The following is an 18861-nucleotide window of genomic DNA, read 5'->3' as shown; positions in this document are numbered from 1 at the left end:
TTTCCCCCTATGCCTTCTTTGCTCCACTTAACATGTGCTGTGTTATGTCTGAGAATGTCACGTACTTGACTATTTCCTCTTAAAGGGACACTTTGTAACTGAATGGCATGTTAAGTTCATATTCTCATTTCTTTTGTTTTTTACTTTGAACAGGTACAAAGTGTAGTGAAAGGTTAACGGGAGAAAATTGATTTAAAACAATGGTTCTACACTTTAAAATAACCTCCAAACAGAATACAGTACTGTACTTCTATACAGTGATCCATGAAATGAGAACCCAGCTTATGTGTATTTTACCTACAGTAGCCTCCCCATTATGTATACTGTACTTTATTGAAATACTGGCACTGATGCAATGCGGACTGATAAAAGGTTAAATTCAAGTTAGCTTGACTGTGATTGTCAAGAGTCATTACAATTGCTTTAAAACAGCTTATTCTATGTTCGAAGTAGCTGTAGCTGCCTAAATGAAGTCTAAAAGAGGTCAGTTTGTAATCTTCAGTGGCATTTTGTTTATAGGTCACTGTTTATCTTTAGGATAAGATTAACCCAGGGGTGGGAGCGTTCCATCTATAAACGATTTCCCGTCTTATTAAAAATATTTTGGGAACTGTGAAAAATCAGTGTGTGTTTGGAATGTGTACTGTAGCAATGGCGGGCATTGGCGAGCTGAGAGCTGGTTTCATAAGCAAAAACGAAAAGTTGTTTTCAGCTTCTTGCAATTTACAGTGAAAAATATGAATTTTATTTTCCTTACAGCATTTTACACTGTAAAGTCATACTTTTATCAGAGCCATGCATTTGGTTACTATGGCAATAGGGTCAAACAAATACCAACTTCATGATTGGTGTTCGAGTTATACTTATACTAGTCTGTACATTGACCTATCAAGTCAGTGGCTACTGTGCTCTGCTCCCATCCCTGTAAACCCCTTCAGTATGAACGATGGGCGAAATTTTCTGACTGGAAAAACAAACTGGTAATGTTACGAATGCAGCAAAAAAACTACAAAGATATACAGAGGGTCCTTGAATTAACAGACACCCCTCTGTCCACTTAGTGAATCTAGACCTTTGTGTCCTATGTTTTTCTCAAAAGCAGCAATGTCGTACAGTAACTAAATTCACAAAATCATGTATATAATGTCTTCTCTCACAGTCATGTTTTCTGTTTTTCAATTAGGTCCTGGAGACATGTGTTAAAAATTGCGGCCATCGGTTTCATGTTCTTGTAGCCAGTCGGGATTTCATTGATGGAGTCCTGGTAAAAATAATCTCTCCCAAAAACAACCCTCCAGCTATTGTGCAGGACAAAGTGCTTGCCTTGATTCAGGTGAGCTTCACTCGGATCTATCACTCCTGTTTATTTTTCCGTTTGTACATTCTCTGGAAGGTAACTGATGTAATTGGATGGTTAAAAAGTCAGTAACAGGACTCTGGGCCAGGTCTTCCTCATCACCCATGCTAAATAAATAACCTGCTTTGCAAATTGAAAAGAATCCATTATAAAATGCTACTGTACTCCTTGATGGGTTCACTGTTTCAGCTGTCATTCAGTTATAACTCTTACTGGAAAAGTGCTGTGAGCTCACACCAAGAGGTTCTTTATTTGCTGGACATTGCAGTTTCTCCTGCAGCTTCAGGCTATCTTAGCAGTTAGATTTTCTGCTGAACTACTGATTGAGCCAAAGCATATATGTGGACCCAGAAAATGCTTTAAAACTGTAGTAAAGAACACATGGACTGTACGTTGTATCTCATGAACGCCTTTACTGCCTGGAATCTAAAGAATTCTCAGTCAACTACAGAAAGATTAGTGTGTGGGAGGCAGAAAACTTTCTCCCACAGAAGAGGAATTCTCATGACAATCATGAAGTTATTTGAACATAATAGCGGCCTGCAAGAAAGTGTAGCTGCGCCTGCCCACCCTGTGAATTCTTCAGATGCAAAGGAGCATGTATAGTATTGTGGCAGCCTCAGGTTACCCTCTGCAATAAGGATATTGTAGCCAGCTCAGGTGACGGGACTGTTCTGTATTGGTGGGCATTTATGAAGACAATTAAGGCAGGCACTTTACAACAATCTGGTTGGCAGAACAAGCTGCAGTGAATGCTCATTGAAAGACAGAGAGATTGTCTTATGTGTGTGACAAAGGAATGCTAGCCAATGGTTGTATTACCAGTTACACTTATTTTGCAGAGATTTTTTTAGCAGTCTTTCAAGGACATTCAGACCTGAGCATTTGCACACCATCTTCCGCCTGTTTTGCTTCAAAAACCCAGTACACTGGGAGCATATTGCATAATCCACTTTATTCTTTCTTTTCCACTCGTGGCGATTTAGCAGCCCCTGCTGGTGGAAGTTTGTCAGTTTAGAAATGTTCCTACACCAGTTCTCTCCAATCAGCCACTCCTCTGCTCCTCATACAGGTTTAGCCACTCCTCTGCTCCTCATACAGGTTTAGCCACTCCTCATACAGGTTTAGCCACTCCTCATACAGGTTTAGACACGCCCCTGCTCCTCATACAGGTTTAGCCACGCCTCATACAGGTTTAGCCACGCCTCATACAGGTTTAGCCACGCCTCATACAGGTTTAGCCACACCTCATACAGGTTTAGCCACGCCTCATACATGTTTAGCCACGCCCTGCTCCTTATACAGGTTTGGCCACGCCCCTTCTCTTCATACAGGTTTAGCCAGTCCTCTGCTCCTCATTCAGGTTTAGCCACTCCTCATACAGGTTTAGCCACTCCTCATACAGGTTTAGCCATGCCCCTGCTCGTCATACAGGTTTAGCCACGCCCCTGCTCCTCATACAGGTTTAGCCGCTCCTCATACAGGCTTAGCCACTCCTCATACAGGTTTAGCCACGCCCCTGCTCCTCATACAGGTTTAGCCACTCCTCTGCTCCTCATACAGGTTTAGCCACACCTCTGCTCCTCATTCACGTTTAGCCACTCCTCATACAGGTTTAGCCACTCCTCATACAGGTTTAGCCACTCCTCATACAGGTTTAGCCACGCCCCTGCTCCTCGTACAGGTTTAGCCACGCCTCTGCTCCTCATTCTGCCATTTCATTTCCAGGCTTGGGCTGATGCCTTCAGAAGTAGTCCAGACCTGACCGGAGTCGTCCATATTTATGAGGAGCTGAAGAGGAAAGGGATTGAGTTTCCCATGGCAGACTTAGATACACTGTCTCCAATACACACACCACAGAGGGTAAATTACATTGACTGTTCTCTCCTTTCTTAAAAAGTGATGATTATCTTGAAGAAGGCTGTGTTTGTGTAGTTCAGGAGCAGTAGTAACAAAATAACAAAAAAAGTGTCAGACTACCCAATTAGATAGATATAGATAGATTATATATAATATATATATATATATATATTATATATATATATATATATATATATATAATTTTAGTAGTAACAAGCACTGAGGACAATCAACTACTGTAAAAACCTTTGTACAAGTCTATTTTCTAGGTATTTTTAGGGGGTCCTAAAAAGGGGGGAGCGACTTATACATCAGTGTGACCTATTGGCTTTTTCCTGAAATTGTTGTCTCAAAAAGGGGGAGGGGGGGGCACTTATACACAGTTTTTTTACAGTAGTTAGCAGGGTTGATTTTAAACAGAAAATGCCTTCTTCACATGAATGTTTCTGTTTTATTATTAGGACATGAACATAGCCATATATGATATGTTAAGGGTTGGAACTGAACAGCTTAACACAAGTCACTGCATAAATGTAAATAATCCTGTTTCATTTGCAGCCACTCAGACAGAGGTAAATTGTGTCTTTTAATTTTAAGTTATGCACTGCGCAGAGTGAGCCGGAGGGGGATCCTGCCACGAATATGTGCATTTCCCAGTCTCAGCAAGGAATAAACAGTGCCCCCTCCTTCACGTCTCCTCTGCCACCCACATACGCAGCAACACAGGTGCCCGCCCTGCAAGTGACTGGACCCATCAATGCAAACTCAGAACAGGTATGGAAAATACAAAAACACAGGTATCTTTGTAAATATATATTACTCTCAATAGCTTACTGCAGATAGCGTTACGTGCAGATTTAACTCAGGAGTGGTGGTTAGGGAGGTTTATATTTTTCTGTCTGCCTTCTCTCCAGCAACCCCGTCTAGAAAGACATTTAACTTGGAGTAATTTCATTTTACTTGAGGTAACATGACCTTTGAAGCCTCTTCAAGAAGCTGCATATTTCCCTACAGCCCTTATTGGTACATTTCCCCAAACATGACTGTTATTGCATACAAGCACAGCCTGTGATGTTCCTGGTAAAGTGATGCTAGTACTCAAACCACATACCCCATGTATCAGACAGGTTACATGAATCCATGACCCTTTAGTTTTTAGTTTGTGTAAAATAAATTCAATGTGCTTTTATTTGATATCAGAAGTATTATTTGTGGACATGGTTTAATTTACTGACATACTGAAATCTAGATAGGAAAATAGGTTGGCATTTAATAGCTGTAAGGCCGTCTTCAAGGAAAGGTTAGAAGTAAGAGTGAGTGTGATGCATGCGTGTGTCTGCCTTATATTTGGTTTCTGGCTTTGTTTCCCCTGTCAGATCGCCAGGCTGCGCAGCGAGCTGGATATTGTCCGTGGCAACACCAAGGTGATGTCGGAAATGCTGACGGAGATGGTGCCAGGCCAGGAAGAAACTTCAGACCTTGAACTCCTACAGGTCAGGGACTGTCGTCCACACTGAAGTGCATTTCACTTCTTCAGACAGTATGATCCTGATGAGACTGTTATAAACATGTTGTTGCTAACTGTAATCCCCAACAAGACACTTTCTTTATTAAGCTACATTCAGCAACGGCCACTACAGCCGGAGTTGGAGAGTTCTGCTGCCCGCAGTCATAACTGTCTCAGCCAGTCACAATTTGAATGGATTTGATCTCAACCTGCTGCTAATGGAAATGAATGAATCTGATGTCAGATTGCTTTCAAGTCAATACTGGAGACAGATGTAAACTCAGATTTAGTTGTACGGGTGTAGATGGAGTAAGCCATTTATCAGAAGATAAATGAGATTCGTAAGTGAGATTCTGAGCTATGTAGGAGGGACCTGTAAAACACACATGTGACTAGCAAATGTTATAACTGCGTTTACTTACAGTGGTGTGCTTTACTCACACAGGCGTTCTTTTGTTTGATTTTTAAAGGAACTAAACCGAACATGTCGAGCGATGCAGCAGAGGATTGTGGAACTCATTTCACGAGTGTCCAATGAGGAGGTGACAGAGGAGCTGCTGCATGTTAATGATGACCTCAACAATGTGTTCCTCAGATATGAGAGGTCAGTTTCTTTAAAACAGTTCATCCACATTTCATCTGTGCGGGGCCTGCTTCACAAAACCTGAATTGATCAACACTTTACAAAATCGTCTTTAAGCTCGAATTCTTACTTATTTCCGTGAGCTTATTTAACATATGAATGCTCTAACACACCATCCAAAGCTGTCTTCTTTCCTAGCTAGGTCAACAGCACATGGCTTCTGATTCCAGAAGATGTTAAGCTAAGCAGGGTTGGGTCTGGGCAGTTCATGGATGGGAGACCTAGGTTCTACAGTAAGAGTGGCACTCTCACACCTCTACCACAACTCAACCAGTGCCCCAGCTTGATATTTGAGAATGCTGTCTGCTTGATTTGTATTAGCGTTGGCATTGCACTGGATGAGCATTTACATGGTAGGTCTAATTCGCTGTAGCTTTCAGTACAGAACACACTATAACTGGTGTTTCATTTTTTGTGGTACAGGTTTGAAAGATACAGATCTGGACGAGCTGCCCAAAATACTAATAATGGGGTAAGTAAAGACTACTGTTGCTAATCAGTGAAAAGAGTTATTGTGAAGCACAAATTCAGCGTGTAAGATAGGAATGTGTCAATGTTGGGTTTCTGATAATTTGTCTTGTCAGTGGACTAATAGGCAGAGGAAGCTGCCATGCACACAGTAAATATTGGGGCTTGTAATCATCATGTGCCATCATAAAATATCTTGTAACATTTTATTTGGTGTAGTACATGGCATTGTTCATTAGAAGTATGGTCTGTACCATAAAACAACTGCAATTTTAAGTTAAATTAGATTTAAATGCATTCTTTTTCATTTAATTTGTATTTACATGTATGTATATGTTTTTGTTCCCAATGTTCTTACTGATAGACAGTAATGAGCTAAAACTACTATGTTTGTTTGTTTTTCTTTTATATATTATGGCTAGCTGAGGCAGGCAAGTATGAAAGTTAACAATATTTTTGTATTCCCCTCCCCCCATTTAAACTAATAAATAAAAAGAACAGATGTCAAAACATGAATACAAAATATGGATATACTTGTACATATCCCCCCCCCCCCATTTCATTCAACTAACTATATTTCATGTTTTTTAATTTTTTTTTATATATGTAAACCAAAACACCAGTAGCGACACTCAAAACTACCACTCACGACTAGCAACCTTTCCTTATAAAAGAGCAATTCAGATAATTACCAATTACCAATGTGGATGGTATTCCTGCTTAGTAGTTTCCTTTCTTCCTTTGTGGCGAGTAGCCCTCGTTATTACTCCCAGCTTCTAGTAGTGGTGTTGAGATCTCACGCAGGTTAGCTGGGATTAAGGACCATTTATTAGATTACAAATTTTCAAGCCATTTGTGTAATCTTCGACTGTGGTGCTGATTCTGAGTTGTTGAATCCTCATTTTGTGTGTACTCTCAGGTACTAAGTGAAGTTACAGAGGATAACTTGATAGATCTGGGCCCAGGATCCCCTGCTGTGGTTAGCCCAATGTTAGGAAGCACTGCACTGGCTACACAGCTAGCTGGACTAGGTAAGGTCCCACATATAGCAGCCCAGAAACAAGAACATTCTCTTTCGCTGACCTATTTACATGGAACAGTGGTGACACCTAGTGGCCAGAAATGTGCAATGAATTAAAGTTTTTATAAAACATTGTATTCATATTAATTTGGACTGTCTTGAATAACAAATAATCTACAAAACAGGTTTTACTAATCTATTTAAATATTGTTATATTAACGTACATGTAACCCATTCCTGTAATTAGGGGATATTGCCAGCCTAATAAAACTCACTGTGTAACTTCATGCTGTTTTTCAATTCCAGGCCTGGGTAAAGACAATGTCAGCAGGACCCTGAGCTCACTGCCAAGCTGCAATCCTCAAGATGATTTTGACATGTTTGCTCAGACGAGAACCAGCTCTTTGGCTGATCAACGCAAAAAGTAAGCCAGGCATCAGTATATGTTTTTTTCAGAAAATTACCCAAGATGTCAAAAACAAACATTCAATTGGTATCCTGCATTACAGCATGCTGTTTGATTTATTTGAACATGTCATTTGAATAAGTTGGCAGTGAAGTGCATTTGTGAAAGTTAATGAACAGTTGAACCTGCCTTGCATTGTATCCTTCTGTAACGGGTGTTCTGTTACTGTGTGGGTATCTGCTGAAAGACCAGAGGATTTGAGATTGAAAACGCCGCTCAGGCGTCCAGGTTTTATTAATAAACCAGGGGTTGCAGGCAGTTGCAGTGATTGGTGGCCACCACTAAGGTACCAGAAATGATGTCCCTAGTGCGGAAGGATATAGACAAACATGTACATGGCAAAAAGCCAAAACTAAACACTAAAACCTAAAAACAAACGTTTACCATCCAGTGGCTCAGCGTTGCTCCCATTAAAAGGGAGGTCCCGCTTCAGGAACCTTCTCCCCAACACAAACTTAAATAAGCTTTGGTGGAATTAAAATCCCCTAAATTATTCCCTACCTTAACGTTTATGCAATTATCCCAATTTACACACACTGTGATAATCTTGGTTGGTCCATCCAGTTCACTCTCCTTGGCTATCCACCCTGGCATGAATCTTCACATTGGTACACAAGGACAGGAACAAACAAAAGAACAAAGAGTCTTTTCAGCCTCTTTTGAAAGGCAGGTGACCAGGGTTAATTGATTGTCAATTCTTCAATTGACACCTGGCCACCTGCTGCACATTGGGTTTCAATTAGGCAGGCACTTGTTCTGTATTATTTGCAAACCTTAATGGTTTTGTTGTGCTTTTCAGCATGAAGTATGAAGACCCCCAAGCACTGGTAGGACTGGCTTCTGCTCTTGATGTCCGACAACAGAACTCGGAAGGGGTGAGTTCTCTGTCTGAAGCATGCTGGGAACTGTAGTCTTTGACCCTCATGTTGAAACCAAGCGTGTGCGGTTTTGTAGGTTTCTCTGGACCTCAGTGTGCCCGTTTCAGCATTGGAATGTGTCGATGCATGGGCTGCTTTGCAGTGTGCTGTGCTCTAGTTGAAGGAAAAATTGAGCTTCGACTAATATTTTTTTGGGGGACCGTAAATGTATGACAAAGATGCACAAGTTCTTTATAGTGGCATCCGCCCCAGTTGTGCTGCACATTTTCCTTTTCTTTCCATAAGATTCTTAATCTGCCGGTGTACTCTACACCAACCTTCCCAGCCCTTTGTTTGAATGAATGCTGCTCTGCGTTTCCCGTCACTGGCAGGCCTTGGTTTACCACAATGGACGCCATCATAGATATATTTGAAATTGAATTAGTCTGTGCTGCTTGAATAAGGCAGTTGACAGAAAGAAGCAGTGATGGTGTCTATTGCGGAAAAGAATCTGCCATCAAGAAGGGAAATAGGCAGTGGCCATTCACATTCACAATCTGTTCTCCTTTATCATAGTTTTACTATTTGTGGTTTTAGTGGAAAGGAAATTGGTTTTAAAAAAAAAAAAAATAGCAAAGCAAATATTGAGGCTCAGGACAATTCTCCCCGAACACTGTAATATCAAGAGGAAAAAAAGGAAGACCTAGGAAAAACTAATGTAGTGTAAATGTTGATCATGAAATGTGTTTTAAACTTTACATTTAAATGTATCCATTAATTAATTAATTTAGGTTATTATAAAAAAAAAATAGGAGAGAGTACTTTTTCTCTGAAGGGTGGGGTGAGTCTTGCAATCTTTATTACTTAAATATATTTAATCGGGGACTGCAAAAAGTAGGGTTCATTTTGATTTACTTAATAGTATGTAAATTGAGATCTGCATGCTGTGTACTTTGTAGCTATTTTAGTTTCCATATCTTAAAATGTTATTAAAACAAAAATAACTTGTACACTTTTTAGTACAGAATGTTTTCATGTTTTGTTTCTAAATCCAAAAGTATTTATTGTGATCAAATATCTCACATAGATGTAAGCTTTCGATTACTTGGGTAACTAACTAAAAATATGTTGTTGTTGTTAAATTCATTCATAGCACTGCAATCCATTCTATGTGGCTTATATGTTGTAAACTTTATGTATTGGTTCCAAGTGTTGTAAAATACCTGCAACTGTAGATTTTACCAACCTGATAAAGAATGTTTTGTTAAATGAATTAAAGGCAGTTTTCTGTTTACACAATATTTTTTATGAGTTTAAAATCTGCAGTCCCAGGTGTTTACGATGCTGATGTAGATGTTTGTCAAATTGCAGGTCGATTTAAATGCGTTAGCTGTAGCTAAACTCGTGAAAATATAGTTGATAGTAAACTGGAACTTGACCATGGCAATATCTTTTTGATACATGACTAAATACTGTACACTTGTATACACTATCAACAGCACAGTCACGTTACTGTGCAAACTTCAGATGAACTTGGTGACATGCAGGACTCCCAAGTGAACTTTGACTTATCGAAAGACGGTGATGGTGTAAAAGAATGAGCCTTTGGAACCAAACAGTGTAATTTTATCAGGGGTTGTCTATTTGGAGCCTTTTGTAATTTATGTAGGTCAAATGCTGGCTTGTTTCTGTTTTTAACCGTTTACGTAGTTTTCAAAGATAGTGAAAAAAAAAAAGCAGTAGTCTTTAAACACTACAATTAAACACTAATTAAACACTAAAAATATCAAACCAGTGGAGAACAGACGTTGAAAAGATTTCCATGCTCGCACGTTTGTTGATGAATTTCTGCCTGTTTTTTTTTCTCTTATTTCTTTGATTCTCGGCTGTTGTTCTTGCTTCACTGTATAAGGCATTTTCTGTTGTTGATTCAGCTGAGACTTAAAGGTGGTAACCCAGACATGGAGCCAATAGACAGCTGGCTTATTACCCAAGGAATGGTGAGGATTTCACCAGTACTGCCGTCCCGCAGTGTCCCTGCAGCCATTCCCTTCAGCTGTCCCGCCTTCCACCCCTGATCCCTGCCCCCCACCCCTCCACTAACCATGCAAATCCTACAGTAAAAGGGAGAGCCTTTAGGAGCAAGCTTGTAATGATAGGTGATTCTCAAGGAGTTCAACAAAGTGCAAAATATGAACCATAATCTTATCACAGAAAACAAACCGCTGTCATCTTCTAATTCCTCCGTGGTTTATTTTCGAACACTCACTTGAGAAAGATCTGTTCAGTAAAACGCAACGCTAAAAAGCCGGACCTTCTGAGCAAAGATGGTCACAAATATGTAACATACATGTGCTATGCACCATTAGCAGACGGTGTGCAGTACACATCAACCCCTCAATCTTGGCAATGAAATTGACATCTATAAATGGTGTCTATGATTAGAGTTCTTCTTTTCTTTTTTCAGTCCCTATTATTTTTCCATGTCTTATGTTTTACCCCATTCTGTTTCACAATTTGCCAGATTGAAAAAAGGCAGCCTTCATCAAAAGGTCTTATGTAATTGAGTTCTACAAATCCTGACCAATGCCCTGCATGCATGCTGGTTACTGGCATTTCCTTTGACTCGAACTACAAAAAGATGTGACATATTGAGACTTTATATATGGCTGAATGCTTGCCTTTGCTCAGTCCCTTTTTCTGTCATGATTGAATCAATTTCATTACAAACAAATCTATTTTATCAACATGGAAATGCAGTCTTGTTCCAAAAGAACAGACTTGTATTTTCATATACACAGCCTCAATCTGAGTGTAAAAACTACTAACTTCTTCCATGAAAATTACTGTCTAGAAATCCAAGCTTTTATTTTTTCTTTAGTTCGTCTAGCATTTACATTTTTAACCAAGCTGCAATTAAAACTAACATATTAACAATTCAACAACGTAACATTTGCTAATTAGACTGTATTCTATAAATGATTATTGCTGTTCTGCATTTGAATAGAAATTGTATTTATGAAGAGGTATTGTAACCTGTGCTCTCAGGATTATTATCCCAGCCATAATGCTAATCTGTATACTGAGAATAACATGCAAGACTGTCAACATCAATTATGATGTTTGAGCAGGGTTGGCTGTTACTATGTAAAGACACTTTAGCCGATCTAGCCTGTGTTACTTATGTCTAGACCTGAAGAGCAGCTTCTGAAATGAAAGCAAAGCACCTTAAAACAGATTTATAAAAAAATAATACTTTGGTTATTGCAATAGGAACCACTTAGAATGATTTCAAACACCACATGTATGTAAGGGGACAGAAAAGAAACCCTGTAAATATAATTTTAAGCTACTTGACATTAGAAATTGATCTTAAATATTCTGTTTAAAAAATGAATATACCTCTAAAGGACCTTTTCAACAATTACTAATTTGATCATTTCAAGAACAAACCAAACAAAACACAAAACACATCCAGCTGTGGAGTTCATCACCACATTTTGCATCAAACCCATCACAAGAGGCCATGTGCAGATATTTTTTAATAGATCGCAACGGGACTCTGCTGCAGATTTAGCTACTCAATCAAATACATAAATCTTGGAAGGCAATTTAGCCCAATGTGTGAGACAGTCATTGGGAGTCATGACATCCTGATTTAAATGCCAGGCCCATCCCTAGAATTACTTTGCAGTACTGCTGTCATTCCCTTCTCCCGTCTCCAATTGAACCATGGAGAAAAATCCACATTTAAGTTGTAACTTGTAACTAAGCTACAATTATGATTGGGAGAACTTCCAAGTAATCACACTTTCACACTGATCATTTTGTAACTACCAAATGCTTTATACAATAAGAATGCATATCCTTTCTTCTGTCCTTGCATGAGATCATGTGACAAAAGAGATCATCAGTCTCTTTTGTCACAGTGCAACGTGATGTGTGTATGTGCCACTGTTTCATTTTTTGACATTGTACTTTTCTCAGTTTTAAGTTGAAGGTATTTTTTTGTGTGTATTTTCTTTTTCTTTTTTTTGGCTTTGCCCGCCTTGGTTTTTCCCTCGCTTTGCTCCATAGATTCCTGTTGCGCAGTCCTCTGTCATGGATGACATTGAGGAGTGGCTCTGTACCGACGTGGTGAGACTTTTTTTACGTTGATTTCTTTCTCTTTTTTTTCTCTCTCTTTGCATACATTTAACATCATTCATCGATCAGCAAATTGATTTTCCATCTGTCCACTGAGTTAGGAACAAAGACCATAACCCAACTGCCATTCTACTGACTTTTATTCTGGTGCATGGTTTCCAAAGCAACACCAATATATCGGCCAGTCACATCCACTGGCAAATGTAATTGGTCCTACATCAGGCTGAAAAGATTTTAATGACAGAAGTGGACAATCAGCTTTGTATGGGACACTGTTAGGTAATAATTGAGTGAAAATGTATTAAAGGCTATGAAATGGTAGCAAATTGATTTAAAACAGTAAGAATCATATCTCCAAGTGAATATTTCTGTGATGCAAAGCAGTTTGAACTGCTACTGTGTGTGATGGGGTATTCAATGTTTGTGTGTGTGTGTGTATATTCAACATTTTTGTGTGTGCATTCAAAAGATTTGATATTAAATACCTGCAATGCTTTTACTGTGCAGGCACCGCTTCGGTGAACGTTCTACCTGTTTTGAGTTTTTTTTATTTTTTTATTTAGTAGTCGGCAAGTGTTGTTTTTTTGTCATTTTCTCCCAATTTAGAATAATCAATTATTTTTAGGCTCAGCTCACCGCTACCACCCCCGCGTTGACTCGGGAGCGGCGAAGACGAACACACGCTGTCCTCCGAAGTGTGTGCTGTCAGCTGACTGCTTTTCACAATGCAGACCCACCTTGCAGCCACCTCAGAGCTACAGTGTCGGAGGACAACGCAGCTCTGGGCAGCTTATAGGCAAGCCCGTAAGACTACAGGGTTTGCTGGTGTGCGGTGAGCCAAAGACAACCTGCCCCCCCCCCCCCCCCCCCCCCGAGTAGCACTCGGCCAATTGATTTTACACCAAATTGTTTGACGGGTGCGTAATGTGAAGAAGTTCGCCATCAGATAGATCTGCCAACTCCTCAACATCTTCTGTAAAAAAAATAAATAAAAAAATAATAATTATTTCGTGTCGGTAAGCATTCTTGGTTATGTAAAGCAATTTAGTATGCTCTCCGGTAATGCTGCACTTTAAAATCATGGTATATACGGTAATCGAAAACCGAAACCTAAGATACTGAAGTTCTGCATCTCATAATAAAAGGTATCTCTATTGCACTGGGGTTTTACTGAAATGCATTTTGATTGGCGGGCCATCCCTGAAGTTCATCTATGAATATTTCACTACAGTTAATATTTTGTTAATTTTATTTTGGGTTTATAAACATTTTGGACATTGAGTATGATTTATGGTAAGCTTGTACTTGTACTAAAACTTACTCATCTAGCTTTATGTCTATCTAACTTTACTTTCGTTTTGAAAGAATATAAAACCATCCCTGGTTGGTTTTTTGAGCCTTTGAAGATGTCAGTCATTTGGCAAGCAACCAATGGTTGTTTAAAAAGGCTTAAAATGGGCGTCTAACATCACCCTTACATCATTATTCATATATGAATGATTTGTTGTACTGCCATAGTGAAAGGGTTAAAATGGGCAAATCCAGTATCGGTAACCATGTTTCTCCTTTTTAAATATTTAAAACTAAAATGTTTGTAAAATTTTTGTGCTGGACCACAAACCAGATAAAAGCAATCGTAGCTAAAAAACAAGTCAAGCAAAGAAGAAAATGTTTTTTTGGAAAACTTGATATCCTTGTAATGAATGTCTGGGACAGTGCCTTATATGTCAGATTTTTTCAATAACATCAGTGATGGTTCATTGGGTAAACACAGTTAAAAGTGAATTACTTTTAGATGAAACTTGTCATAGAGCATTATTATATAACACGTTGTAAAGACATGTATTAGAATCATGAACTGGAAGTACCGTCTTTCTTGGTTAATGTTTAATGTTTTTATAGCCATACAATTAAGATACTTTGGGGCAGGCTGAGATCAATTAGTTGCAGTGTTGGTCTTAACCACAGTACTTTGTTCTGAATGTTAAATAGGATATGTCCGCATTTATGTGTGTTCTGTTTTATTCCTGCCAATTCAAGACCTACTGACCAACCTTCATTGTATCACTATAGGTGGCAGAGTACTTCCTTGATATGTAAATCAATAACATATCCTATTTTCCTTGTAGCCTTAAGGACAGTGTATTAAATCACCAGTTGCTGCAGTCCAGGCTTGACTAGGTTCTGATGACAAAGGTGGCTTTAGCAATTTACATATACTAGCCTTGAGATAGATGTATACCTTACCAGCAACATGGAACTTTTGGGTGTGAACAGTAGGTGTCAAGACCAAGTGACATCCAGAGGTAAAATAAATAAGAGATGGCTAAATCAGGATTTTGGATGGACATTGCTTGATTTTGTGTTAATTCCCCTTTTTCTCTAATTAACAGAAAGGCGATGAAGCAGAGGAAGGAGTAACTAGTGAAGGTATTGGTACCTTTTATGCTTCACGTCCTGAACACGAAATTATTTCATGCGATAGAAAAATGTTCTTGACGGCAGGTGGATGTGTGTGGTGCAATGCAATTTCTCCACTGTGTCATGATATTTGGAGTTGAATGGCTGATGTGTTTTTGTTCGTCTCCCCTCTCCTCCAGAATTCGACAAGTTTTTAGAAGAGAGAGCCAAAGCAGCAGAGGTGATCCCCAGCTTGCCGTCGCCCCCTGCTGGTGAACCCATGCCGGCTGCCACTACGAGCAGCAGCAGCAGCAGCCGCAAGAAGGCAGAGCACTCTGAGGACGCCCTCTTTGCTCTGTAATCTGCCTCTGCATCCCTCACCTTCCCCCTGTGTCCGGGGCAGAGCGCGGCTGTACAGAAATACCACTGCTGCTGTTGTCATCACAGCTAGCCATGCTCCCCATGCACACCCTACCGCCTTTTCTCTCTCCGAGCATTTCCCTTTCAAGCAGTCTAACATTTAACTTTAAATCAATATCTAGGTGTAAAAGAAGAACAGATTAAGAAAAAACCACTGCACACCCTCTTTGCAGTCCACCTTTTTCTCAATGTAATTAACCCAGAAGAATTACTGATAACTTTTAACATTGAAAATATATTTTTGTCCTGCATGAAGTTGATATATGCCCTTTTAAGTAGTTATATTTAACTCACAATTTCTGTTCTAGAACTTATTCCATTCAACCATACATGTTTTTGTTTGAATTAATATTATTTTAGATTTTGGGAGGAAAAATGTATGTTGAAGTAGGTGAGGGTAAAAGAGATTTAGAGGCACTGGATAGTTGTTGAGCACAGTGTACAGTTTGTTGGTATCTAAGTTGGATTGCAAAGTTATCTTTACTTGGTTGAGCCTTTGCATAAAGAAGCGTTTGCAACTTCTCGTGGTTTCCAGGAGTAGACGAGCATTGAAATAGGTTATTCTGTTTCTCTCTCTTTCTCATTTCAATTAGCTTTTGAATATTACGCTAATAACCATTTGATGAACAGTGCTGTATGGCTAACTGAAAATATAGCCATAATACAGTCGCTTCAGTAGTTCAGAGCACTTTAAAATCTATTCATATTTTGAGTATTCATTTAATTTAACAACAATTTTGCAGTGTCATATTACGCTTAACATGCAAGGCTGAAAGCCTAATTCTGTCTGCTGGATGATTTGCTCTTCCCACTGGAAGCTGTATGTAATTATTGAGATTCAAGTGTCCTTAAATATAGGAATTCATAAACCCAGTCTAAGTGGATGTAGATTCATCTATTAAAATTGGGCAATTGGGGAAAGCAAATGGACTACATACACGGGTGCCGGCTGCATATGATTTTGTTTCTGTAAAGTTTGAATTTTGATTAAATATTTCCCTTCATACTGTTGCTCATCATTTTTCTGAAAGGTGAAATATACAGAATGGGTTCACAGTTTTTTCCAGTGAGATGTTGGAAATGCCTATCCAAAATTCTCACCACTTTCAGAGTTTAAATTAAAATTATTTTAAATGGATTCTCAGATTTTAACATAGCTACTACAGGCAAATTACATATCCGTTATTTCTGTGTATTTGTAAGAGGGGGTTGTCAGTTTTATCCCTATTCAAGATCACCTTGCCTGTGATGTGCTTGAATTGCTGTAGATTTCTTTAGTACTCCTCTCCATGTTTATTCGCTACCACTTAATACTGGCTGCATTCAAAAGGTTTCTATCTAATAATTTTGTTTGTTGCAGAGTTTCTGAGAAAAGGAACACCTGGAAGAAATGATCTCATGGTATATAATATAGCCAGTAGCTTTTCCAGCACCTGATACAGTTTACACAGGAAAAGTCTTAACAAAGACAATTATTCCAAGAAAGTTTCAACCCAGTTACAGAGGTACATTTCCAGCAATGGGATCTTGTTTAGCTTGCAAACTGATGCATCCTTGTACTCCGTTATTGAAGTCTGACTTCTGCAAAGTGGGACTGGTGTGTTCACATTCCTTTTTGTACTCTACGCCCAGCTATTCAAGGCACTAACACACATGTACTAATACACAGTGTTAACTACCTTGCTCATGCTTTACTAATAAGCTTTATATTCTTTCTTTGAAATATCCTAACCCTCTATACAAACACTCAGCGGAAATTCAGACTGGGTCAAAAAAAATGACCACTCCAGAGGAATTGGCATCTGGCTACAGGGAAACCAAAATGAAAAGGGATTTCAATTTTGGGATTAGGAACTTTGTTCAAAGGATCTTTTAACCTTGTATAGTTGTACATAACACTAACCGTAAAATTGGTTAACAAAATGTTCTTTACTAAGTGCAGAGATCAGCATTTAATCATACGAAACACTAAAAGTATTGTATCCATATTTTCACACAAACACAAACCAAGAGAATTGTAGCCACTGACAAGCACAATACTGTGGATTCCATATCCAGAAGTTGTGCTCCTTGGTGGCTAAAGCTCATTTTCTTGGTTATATATGGAAATGAATACCTTTTTTTTTTTTTTTTTTTCCCAATTTTTTTTTTTTTTTTTAAACAATCTTCAATCTCTTATCAAATAATATTGGATATTTTCTAATAAGTACTAGAGCCTAAACAGACTATTTAAAAAGGATCAATTCCAGATGCAGGAGAACCTAATTCACCATTGTTCTGGCTTGGTATGTCAGTTGGTTTGTGTGAAGTTAAGGTTTTACTTTCATCAGTCGTAGACTCTGGGGGAAAAATCGCATTCAAACTAGTATGAAAATTCCTCAGCTTGTTGTAGTAAGCCATTTAATATACTGTTTTTTTTTTGTTTTTTTTTTAAAGATTGAAACTTTGTGAATACAATTTCAAATCCTACATATGTTAACTTATTGTAGGTCTAGATGAGTAGCTAATGCATATATTTTATTAAAATGAGGTTGTTTCATGTAAAGCTGTAAATCTTTAGAGATGATTAACAGCCCTGTGGTTTTGTTACTCTGCTGTCATTTTGTTTGTGAATGTGTGTTTGTTGTCTGTTGTAGCTACCTTAGGCAATTCACACTGAATTTCATAGCTTGTTTATTCAACCCACATGAAAAGAAATGTTATTAAAATTCTTCAGCTAAGGTGGATAGATATACAGTAGATGTGTTACAGAAAAGCTAAAAGATTTTTCAGTGAGTGATTTACATGTGTGCCCCAAACTAGACTCCAAGTAATTTTAAATTTCAAGAAGTCACTGGGGTTTTAGCAAACTAATTCTATTTGTTTTCCCAGAAAGCACTTTTTCCCTCTTAGGGAAACATACTTGTTGATATAAATATGGCATTTGTTGAATAACTAAAGCATGTTTGTAACAAAATATTTCTCCTATAAACTAAATTAGATTAAATTATTGTTTTATCTATCTTTTTGACAACAATATTTCAAAAAATACAATTTCGGTTTACCTACAGTAAATGTGTATTATGTAACTTTTTTTTGTGTGCACCAGTTGTATCAAAGGAAACTGTCGCCATGTTAACTTGGTTCAATGTAATTACATTTTTGGTAAGCAGTTAAGCTTTTTACACTAAAGTTTAAGTAATATAGGAGCCTGCACTGAACCAGTGTGAGAAAGATTGATCGGAACTAGGGTGGCCAAAGAAAAGCACAACATAATATACATTTTTTGGTAAATGGAAATATAGAAAATGATATATAAACTAAAGTAAGCGTCATTTGCAGACATTTCTTGTAAACTGTACACACCAGACTATGATTCAAGTGTTTTCCAGTCCAGTTCACTTAATTTCTTGCGCATATAATTTAACAGTAACATCTGTGTAATAGATTAACTCTTTGTATATTGGATGTAAGGGTTTCAGAGCAGGGGCTTATATTTATTGAGTTGTGAAGACTCTGGGAAACGGTTTAAAGAGAAAGACCGAGTGTGTAAAGTCTTTTCCTTGAATTCTGACCATGCTTTCAGCTGGGACAAAGCCAGCGTTTGTGTGTGAGAATGATGCCTATGTATTTGTAAAAGCCTGTCTGTAATAACGCTGTTACAGATATTAAGCTCTGTACTATTCGACTCTTGCATGTGTTAAATTTCAAATAAAACACTACCAGTGTGACCTGTA

General features: G+C 38.4%; 2 protein-coding genes across 7 annotated transcripts in view; one reads left to right on the top strand and one right to left on the bottom strand.

Annotated features, from left to right (window-relative positions):
- Positions 1 to 7937, bottom strand: part of drc3 (dynein regulatory complex subunit 3) — a 24802-nt gene extending 16865 nt beyond the window's left edge. The window contains exon 1 of the mRNA XM_058995915.1: positions 7824 to 7937. The gene's annotated coding sequence lies outside the window, so the exon portion shown is untranslated. The remainder of the gene's footprint in view (positions 1 to 7823) is intronic.
- Positions 1 to 18861, top strand: part of LOC117431079 (TOM1-like protein 2) — a 27607-nt gene extending 8746 nt beyond the window's left edge. The window contains exons 4-16 of one of the 6 annotated variants that reach the window (XM_034051694.3): positions 1184 to 1333; positions 3086 to 3220; positions 3830 to 3991; positions 4594 to 4710; positions 5195 to 5328; positions 5791 to 5839; positions 6755 to 6866; positions 7163 to 7280; positions 8122 to 8197; positions 10114 to 10179; positions 12257 to 12316; positions 14719 to 14755; positions 14926 to 18861. In XM_034051694.3, the coding sequence (XP_033907585.3) occupies positions 1184 to 1333; positions 3086 to 3220; positions 3830 to 3991; positions 4594 to 4710; positions 5195 to 5328; positions 5791 to 5839; positions 6755 to 6866; positions 7163 to 7280; positions 8122 to 8197; positions 10114 to 10179; positions 12257 to 12316; positions 14719 to 14755; positions 14926 to 15086 (1377 nt within the window). In that variant the 3' untranslated portion in view covers positions 15087 to 18861. Of the gene's footprint in view, positions 1 to 1183; positions 1334 to 3085; positions 3221 to 3814; positions 3992 to 4593; positions 4711 to 5194; positions 5329 to 5790; positions 5840 to 6754; positions 6867 to 7162; positions 7281 to 8121; positions 8198 to 10113; positions 10180 to 12256; positions 12317 to 14718; positions 14756 to 14925 lie in introns of all 6 variants that reach the window. The other 5 variants (XM_034051691.3, XM_034051697.3, XM_034051696.3 and 2 more) reach the window with 5 other exon arrangements.

This window comes from Acipenser ruthenus, chromosome 22 (assembly GCF_902713425.1).
Source record: "Acipenser ruthenus chromosome 22, fAciRut3.2 maternal haplotype, whole genome shotgun sequence".
NCBI lineage: Eukaryota > Metazoa > Chordata > Actinopteri > Acipenseriformes > Acipenseridae > Acipenser > Acipenser ruthenus.
This window is presented reverse-complemented; position numbering and strand designations above follow the sequence as displayed.